This window comes from Melanotaenia boesemani, chromosome 15 (assembly GCF_017639745.1).
Source record: "Melanotaenia boesemani isolate fMelBoe1 chromosome 15, fMelBoe1.pri, whole genome shotgun sequence".
Taxonomy (NCBI): domain Eukaryota; kingdom Metazoa; phylum Chordata; class Actinopteri; order Atheriniformes; family Melanotaeniidae; genus Melanotaenia; species Melanotaenia boesemani.
In genome coordinates this window covers 6,738,466-6,747,909 of record NC_055696.1, presented here as the reverse complement: position 1 = coordinate 6,747,909, position 9,444 = coordinate 6,738,466, and the positions used below count along the sequence as shown (strand labels likewise).

Sequence of the window (9,444 nt, the reverse complement as noted above, 5' to 3'; positions counted from 1 at the left end):
CAACAGCAAAGAGCCAAAATCCAATAAACAGATGAAAGAGGCTTTAACCACAATATTGGTGAAGGGTATCAACATGTGTCTGTTGTACATTTTGTGTTTTTTATTTTATTTATATTTTTTCATTGGTGTCTAAATTTAGAAAATGTAGGTTACTACAATATTTCCATTATAGGACACAAATTTGTGTGATTTTAGCTCTGAAGATATTCTCAATTCAGTACCTCAAATTCAGGTTTGTATGTTGACTGGGCCAAGCAGTCTTCCTACCATCAGCATTGCAAAACTATTAAAAAAAGAATATTTTTATTTAATAATGAGCAACTTTTCGCAACATTTTACAGAAATATGTGTTCTGTAATTTCAAATCCTGCTGACACACAGAAAAAAAAAAGTTTTTAAAAACCTGATAAAATTCATATTCTTGAAACCGTAAAACGTGTACGTGTATTTCCCCCAAGAAAACGCAGAGAACAGTAAAGAAAAAGTGATTTGATGAATCAATATATGTCTAGTTACAGAGATGACGTAATGTGTATACTAATGGAACATTCCTCCTGGGGGTGTTTGCTGTAGAACCGTGACCAGTGTCCTTTTACTCTCATTGTCAGGTGTGCCCGCGGTCTCCCCGCTCGGTGCCGGGCAGATGGTACAGTCCACATGCAGTTCGGAGTTGTTGCTGAGGAGGTTCCGCTGTTCAGCACTGTTGAAACTGGCATGCATTCTACGCTTTGGTCGAAGAGCAGGAGACTGCACTGCTTTTGAAAATGTTACCTTTCTCCCAGCGGAGTTACCTCACACAGCAAAGCAATATCGCGATATGCCATCTTCTGTGCATAATTTCAGGTGAGTCCCGTAATTTTCCGTGGGAGTTCTGTTTGTTCTAGCAGACGTTAGAAGTTTTGTGAGGGATTTGTCTCGCGCATCATACAGAAACCCTCTGCGGAACACTTATTGACCAGCTAACGCCGCGCGCTTTCAGTTGCGACTCCATCAAGTTTAGAGGTTGTTATTAAAAGAGCAAAACTTGGTTACAAGTTCCGTCCATTGAGGAGCCTCGGAGACGTGGACAACGGGAACCACCGCAACGGTTGACGGTGCGAGCGGAGGCTGTCACAGAAACACGGTTCCCAGAAGCCGCCAAGGAGCGCAGGCTGTGACATCCAGCGCTACTTAGACTACACTGTAGTCTAAGTAGTGAAGATTCAGGAGCAGCCATGTTAGTTCCAGATACATTTAATTCAAAGTAACATCATTCTGTTACGTGCGTGACGCCACCTGCTTGTGAAAAAGTGATGAGGAACTTAAATTCACGTCACCAGACAAGACAATGCAAATGCAACCTCCCCCACGTCGGGATGAGGGTCAATCACCATGTGCCTGCAGTGAAGCCTGAGCTCATTATGGTTTAATCAACGAGTGGGCAGTTTACTAACTCCACCCTCAAACACGCCAACTTTGTGCCCAGTGCTGCAGGGCTGCGGAGTTAAATACCCAAACGCAAGATCCTTTGTTTGGCTTCATCTATGTCTCGAAACTGTATTATCTCCCTCAAGCCAAGCTCAATATGTATTGAAAATAAACTAGTGACAGTGCTTAATTGGCAGTGTATGTGATGCATATCATTGTTCACGTGCAGCTTTTCTATGCAAACTGAAAAGTCATCGTTTATCTTGTTAATTGTATATGTTTAAACCCTTTCTTTTATCATTAGATTGCATTGTTTATGGGAAAACATAAATCACATCTAATTAAACCCGTATATTTAAGAGCCACATCTCAGGTCAGACTCTTCTCCACACTCCTCTATAACGAGGTTGACTGAATGTTTTCAATTAAAACACACTTAAATGCCTCATTCATGACCCCATTGGCAAGTGAAAAGAGATGGGTATTTTCCACATCCTATGAAATACTCCAGTACTCTGCAATTGTTTGATGTTGTAGAGGGCCTCTCTTGCAATTAAGCAACTGGACAAGAAGCCCTTGTCTGCTGCACTTTGCAAGCCTTTTACATGAGACATTAGTTGCTTGAATATTAATATACACTATATGTTTTTGGCCATATAATTATTTCCTGCATATTCTGTCTCATCATTGAGAGTTCATTATTGAGATGTTGAGGGATCTATGAGTTTAAGTTAAGGAGAAGAGACAGGTGTCCATTTGTGTCTATTCAGTTTGAGTCTGCCGTACATTTCAATGAGGGCTTTGACCTTCTGCTTTTATTGAATGCAAAGCAGATCTTTAGTACTAATAATGTCAAGGCTTTTAAGTTAAGCGAAAGTCTTTTTCTTTACATTGTTAGGGTTTTTTGTCTTTTATTAACCAAAACACATCAAATTCCATTCAAATTGCATAAATTATTAGCCTCAAGGGATGTGGCACAAATATATTGTTCATTAACTAGTTGATGTCTGAAAGTTAGGCTTGTGTTTTCAGAGATACTTAAAGCACTAGACCTACTATAGGCCAGCTGATACCAAAGCAGCAAGTACAGGTGCAGCAACAGGCCTTGCTGGGATAAAATGCACTAAAGTACGATAATATGTTTTGTTTGAGTCAGATGACCGGGGATGTGTTGGACAACAAATATTCAATATTAGATAAAAAAACTAAAAAAAACAAAATCTTCTCTCAGAATCATACACAAACCAAAGATGACAACTTTGCACCGATTTCCACTACTTGCAATGTGATCACTTGGAGAGAACGGTAAAAGCAACATGTTTTAATGATGGACAGGGGAGTAAAGCAAGGTAAGTATATGATGCTGAGATTACTGTTTAATTAGAAATAAATAAATAAAATAGAAATGTAGATGTTGATACCAGGGCATATCGTCAGTCCATCTGTCTCTAAAACTCTTCCACTAGTTGTTCAAAACTTTAAAGGTTCCCTGAGCATTCATTAAACTCTTAAAACAATATCACATAATTAAAAGTTAGATCAAATATTTGATACAGAATATAGTAATGGTTCTGTTTTGGCACGTTAACACCTTGTTGGAAGCGTTTATTAAAAGTTATTTGGCGTTTTGAACGTTTTGAACTTTCCCTTCATTTGATGCGCTGTGCACAACTGGCTAATCTCCATTGTTGTATGTTTCTCACCTTTTGCTATTATTTTTCTGTCTTCTCTGCATTTGTCTCTGATCATGTTTAGTCTGCTGTGTCTCTGCCTACTGGACAACTTGGTGTTGACTTGGTGGTTTTTTTAATTTTACAGCTGTAGTGTGGGAAACTGCACACAGTTATCTTTAACTAAAACAAATTCATATAGATGTGTCTTGTATTTTTTTCCTCATATGGACAAGTTGTCTTCTTCCTTCTTGGTTTTGTTTCCCATTAGTGGCCATCACCCTTTAACAGTATTACATTTTATTTAGCCATACACTACCTCATGTATACTCTCAACTCTAGCAACACAAAGCAGCCTGTTTTATTTTCTCCAAGCCATTTATGGAAATGCTTCTGATGCATATTTTTCTAATGAGCAACATCCTTTAACGCTTCATACAAAGGTTTCTGAGAACTGGATGGAGCTACAAAAGAGATATCTTTGTTTCAATCCATAGAACAAAAGTGAATTCATTAGAGGGGATCAGATGAGGGGGGGGCGTCAGGTCAATCAGCACTGATTGACAGCAGCAAACTAATGTTTATGAAGCATGAAGTTAATAAACTGAGAAGAGATCTGACTTTTAAAATCTGTTCAGTCTTTTCCTGTCCAGCTCTGCTACCTCCACCCTACATTATTACCACTTATACATAGATTTCCACTTTTAACAAGACAAGCTGCTCTCTAGCAAGATTCACATATTAATACACTTACTGGCATATAAGTGGTGCACATGAAGGTAATATTGACTAAAGGGAGAACGAGCAGCAGTGTCCTCAGGGAGTAATGTGTCCTTGATGCCAAGATATCTATAATCTGTTTTCTACTCTGTGTTAATGAGACACATTGTGTTAAACTCACAGACCAAACTGAAAAGGTTCACTGAAGCTGCTCTTATTTATCTTGGATGAATTGCAGGAACTTTAATTTATTTTATTTTCTCTGTCTCTGGGTGCATTTATAACAGTAATCACAACTCCCATGCCAAGATAGGCTGTGCTTAACATCAGACAGACATTGTCCTTATTCTTGTCACTCTTTTTACTGAGTTATAGAAAAGGAGGGCACAGTTATATAAGGTTGTCGTCATGTCACCAATAAAAAATTAATTCAGTTGCTATACCTCTGGCATTACATATTCGGTGCAGGGGAAATGTTGCCTTTTTTCTCTCCAGATAAGCCACTGTTATCATCCAGAACATCACAGAATCAGCTTTCAACTGAATGAGATGGATCATTTTCTGTACATTGTTTAAATGTGGCATTTCTGTACATCCCATCCATCAGCTATACCTGCTTTATCCTGTTCATTGTCATGATGGGCTGGAGCCTATTATAGCTAACATGGGATGAGAGGCATGGTACACCATGGATAGAGCTTCAGTCCCTCACAGAATGGTGTAGTAGTCTTAAATAAAGACTAAAAAAAAGTTGTTTTGAATGTGATGCAAATATTCAAGAAAAGGTAGATCGAACTGGACACACCTACTTTTATATTAACAGCTATTAAAGTACAGTTATTGCGCTTTTGATAAGTTTACCTTGCTTTTATACATGTGTGATACATTTTTTTTCAGATTTTTTATAATTTGCAGTCTGAACTGAATTTTGATCAGTTTTCTTATTTGAAGGGGTTACTGACACTTGATGTTTCCCCATTTTTGAACAGATGTTTAAACTTTAGAAAAAGTGACAGACCTGCTCTACATGTCATTTTGCTTAAGGATTCAGCCCTAGATAAGAGCTATCCTGTAACAAGGAGAATATGAGCAGAGTAGGGTGTCTCTGCAGGTAAATATAGAACCTTAGTGCCTATAGTGGATCATAAAACATGATTAATTTGCATGAGGTTTAAAGAAGTCTCTAATAAATCTAGTATATGTCTTTTCAGCAATAATATGATTTAGTGTCAGTTGAGCAAAAGAGTGAGAAACAAAAGAAAAGTGCTGAAGAGGAAGATTTTGTTGCAGAAAAACACAAATAGTGGAGAGGTGAGTCAGTGTATGGATTTCTCAGGAATGGGAACCCTTCTGCTAGATCATACTCATGAGACGGCTGTTTTCTCTGCTTGTACAGGAGTCCTCGCAGTGCTTTTTGCTGCACCCCTGCTGTGCAATGAGAAGAGCTGATGGGTTGGCCCTTCTCTTTTTGCGTGTCCTGCTGCTCTCCATGGAGAGATCACTACACCGAGCAGGTGCATCTCTGCAGCCATCCCCCTCCCTGGTTAGACAGGATGCTGAGAAAGGGCTACAATTGTGCTCTGGGCCTTCATCTCTCAAACTGACTTTTTTTTTTTCTTCAATATTTATGATATTTATCTTACTCACTTCCAGAAAAAACTCAAATGCAAAAGTTTAACTATTTCAGCTTTCTGGAGGGAAGATGTGAAGGCAGAGTTTTGCATGACTGTTACCACTTATTCCCATGGAAATGACTGGGAGTGGAGAATGAATGAAATTTCTTTTAACCCACGTACAAACACACATATGGAAACAAGTTGCAAGCCTCAGAAAACCTGTGTACCAAGATTTATATTTACTTCTTTTGTTGAGTACTGGCACTTATACTACTTGGATTTGGTACCTTTGTCATATTAAAAAAAAAAAATAGGTGTCAACCTCCAGCTGATTAATAGTATGTTTCCAGTTATCTGATGCTGTAATGCTTTGTAGTATCAATAGAAAAAGTGGCTTCAAGTGTGTCTTTTAATAAAGACAAGTTTATAACTTTCCATCAGTTAAGTGTTTAGCTCCACTTATGATCAATATGAACAACTTTTAGATTAATTATTTTAAACGACTGTTGCTAGTTTGTTTCAGTGATAACCACATTGGAATGCTTTTTGGGCACTACTGGTCTTTCTTCAAAGGTTGATTTTAGAGTCAAGGAGATGCAGATGACAAGGACTCGTCACAGGCAGGCTGCTTCAAGGAGCTTCAGTCTCTGTACATTGGACAACTGCTCGTTGACTTGAGCAGGTGCTCATAACCGCATTAAAACATTGCATACGGTTACAAGGCAACCTCTGCATAATGATCTCCTTGTTCTTGCTGCGACAGCTCTGAGGCTTTTCTTGCAAAATGTGGGTTACTGTGCATTACCAGTGGTGATTTATTCTTGTCAAGCCAGTTGATTAGTGCCAACCTAGCTCTGCAAAAGTAGGGTAAGATGACAGGAGTTGCTGCAGTAATTTACAGTATGATATTACCCAATGTTTTTTGCACATTAAAATAGGCCTCAGCAATATGGCAAAAAATATTACAATATTTTCTATACCAGTCGATTTCAATCATGATATACACAGTTATAGAATATAGAAAAATTAAATGTAGAATAGAGTTGGAACAGATCTGATCCAATATTTTTATCAGGCCCCAAAATTGACTTGATTCCTGGTTCAGATATCGGACTAAATACCCCGATTCATGTCACCGATCTAGAGAGGCACTTTTCATTGTGCTGTGTTTACAAATTTAGCATGTCAATAAGTTGGATATATGTTAGTCTGGAATCATAAAAAACCAAGACGGGAACCTAAAATGTGTGTATGGCCAAAGTTTCCTTGGTAAAAAGTTATTTAGCTGAGAAGGAAAGAGAAATCGATGAAGCTTTACAGCTCTGTGATAAACTTTCAGCAGACGTTGTGAAAACTGAATGAATTAGTCCACAGAAAAGTTGCTCTAATTCATCATTCTGGCCAATGAGTCTCTGTCAAGAGAAATGCTGGACAAATTTTGCCCTCTGTTGGTACTGAAGACCATAATCTGTCTGCAATGCTGTTAAGACTATTGTTCCCAGATTATTTACATACATCCTGTACATTCTCTTGGACTTTAAATGTTAAAAATCAGTTGTTACTGCTAAATTTGAACCTTTGTTTTTATTAAGATTATGAAGCAACTACACACATTGTCTTCAATTGTACTTTAGAAGGTTTTTTGTCATATTATTTTGGAATACATTAAAGTAGGAATAATATAATTAGATGTTTGGTTTACTACAGCCTAATGAAAACTTGCATAACAATAACAGCGATAATGATAATCACGATAACGTTTACATAAATTAATTTGGTATCGGAACAAATCTGTATCGGCAGATATCCGACTTCAAATCAGAACCCCCAAAATAAATTAGCATCTCTAGCGATTTAGTTTCTTCATGATGTTAATTTTAAAAAATACTTATGTTGACTGCAGCATAAAACAAATATAGTTTAACTTTAAAACTGTTTAGTGCCATTGTAGGCTTTTTTTGCCTTATTTTGAATGCTTTTCAAATGGTATGGATAGCAGCTACAAATGAGATGATGCTTTTATTTTTTGACGTTTGCACTGCTAGACCTGGTCCACCGAGTCTCATCAACCTGCATTTTCATGCATACTGCCTGGTCGCAGGGTGATATTTTACTTTTGTAAGCAAAATTAGTAGTGTTCACTAACAACAGTTTGCACGATTTGTTAATCTGTTCATTTTTACTGAACTCAAACCACTTCCATATTACTGACACAGTGGGACCGTTTTATGTGAACTGCTACAACTGTTGGGGGAAATAACAGTTTCAGTCTCACCTTCACTTGTGTGGCTCTTTGACAACACTCATTCCCTCCAACATTTCTGCTCAGTTTCCTTCTTTAGTCTGCAGGCAGGCCTTTTTGAATTTTTATCCCCCAACCCTACATAAAGCATGTAAGCAGGTTTTAGAAAAACTTCATGAACATGTGAGTGAACGTAGTATTTTCACTGTTAAGGTGGATTCAGGTTGTTGTAGCCTCATGGTGTCATTTGAGAGAGAAGCCTCCATTAGAACTCCTGCAACTGTAATGATAAAACCTGCAGTAAAATGTGTTTGAAATTAAAACTGTGTTTTACCACTGTCAAAATATTTAGAATTTTTATCTGAAGCAAGATTTGACAGGAAATAAATTTTACTTATTTATAAAACGGGGAAAAAAAGCTTATTGAACAACCTGCATTGGTGACATACAGCATTTGTAGAAGGTAGGCTTTGAGGGGCAGAATGCTTTTTACCATTAACCTGGACATGTTTTTGGTTGATGTCTTGGGTTAACTGTAGAGTACCTAAAACTGATGCAATTCAGTATCAAGGGCTGTCACTGATTACCCTGCCAGACCCTGAGAAGGAATATGAGTTACACATTTGCTCTGGCAGTTCCGCTTTGGGCTTTTATAATAAACTAGAAACATGCTAAAGAAAAGAAAAAAAGTTTTATTTTTTTCTCTTTTTTTGCCAGGATTACCTGGTAAGGTCACTTGTTTGTTTCATTTGTGATGGAAACCTTAGACTGCAGTAACTACCAAGTTAACACAAGGGGGTACAGTGTACAAAACAATCTGCTGAGAGTTTCAGCAGATTTTTAGTTTTTTAGGAGTTTGTTTCACATATGAGGAGCATAAAAGCTGAACGCTGCCTCCCCATGTTCTGACTGTGGGAGGAAAAAGCAGATTTGACCCTGATGACTTGAAGGACCTGGTTGGTTCATAATTGAACCAGAAGATCCTGATTTTATTTTGGTCCTAAACCATTCAGTACTTATTATAAAATAACAGCAATATTTTAAAGTCAATTCTTTGACAAACAGGAAGTCAGTGTAAAGATCTGAGGACTGGAGTTATATGATCTACTTTCTTGGTCTTAGTGAGGAATCGAGCAGCAGCATTTTGGACTAACTGCTATACTATAGACAGCAGAAGTAGTATCTAATCTAATTGGGTCATTTCCCTCTTCAGTACCAACAAGAATCTTTTAAACAACCCAACAAGTAGCTGTGTTAGATGCAGGAAATCCAAGTTGAAAGACTATTTCCCATCTCATTTGCCAAAGCCAGTTGCTCAGTTAGCAGTAACTAGCGTCAGGATGAATATACCCCTCCTTGTTGCTGCCATGTGCTTGATAATCTTATTTCTGAGTCTTTTATTGCACTGTGAAAGTTTGTCTTAAAGTGGCTAATCATCTTGTTCTCTTTACATAGAAGTTGTTTTTGCTTGCTGTGTTCATGCTTTCTGTCTATACTGGCCAGTAACAGATCTCTTCCTAATGGGGTTGCAATGGAAATGATGGAAGATAATTGTTTGTCTTTGTTAAAAATTTAATTTAAAGTTTATCTGACAGTAATTTGAGGCTTGAGCAGGATGCACTGATCAGATTGCATAAGCTCCTCTGTATATGCACCGAATAACCACATGATTAAAACTATAAATGGGTGAAGTGACTAAAAGGTAGCAGGCTTGCATGGGAGAGGATGAATAGTCTTATAGACAGAAAAGTTTAGGATCAAGATCTTTGGACTAAATTGCTGTTTATGT

General features: G+C 37.7%; 1 protein-coding gene across 2 annotated transcripts in view; it reads left to right on the top strand.

Moving 5' to 3' along the window:
- The first annotated feature begins 668 nt into the window (after positions 1-668).
- Positions 669-9,444, top strand: part of nectin3b (nectin cell adhesion molecule 3b) — a 31,558-nt gene continuing 22,782 nt past the window's right edge. For both annotated transcript variants that reach the window (XM_042009109.1, XM_042009108.1), the window contains exon 1: positions 669-843. In XM_042009109.1, coding sequence (XP_041865043.1) covers positions 765-843 — 79 coding nt within the window. In that variant the 5' untranslated portion in view covers positions 669-764. The remainder of the gene's footprint in view (positions 844-9,444) is intronic.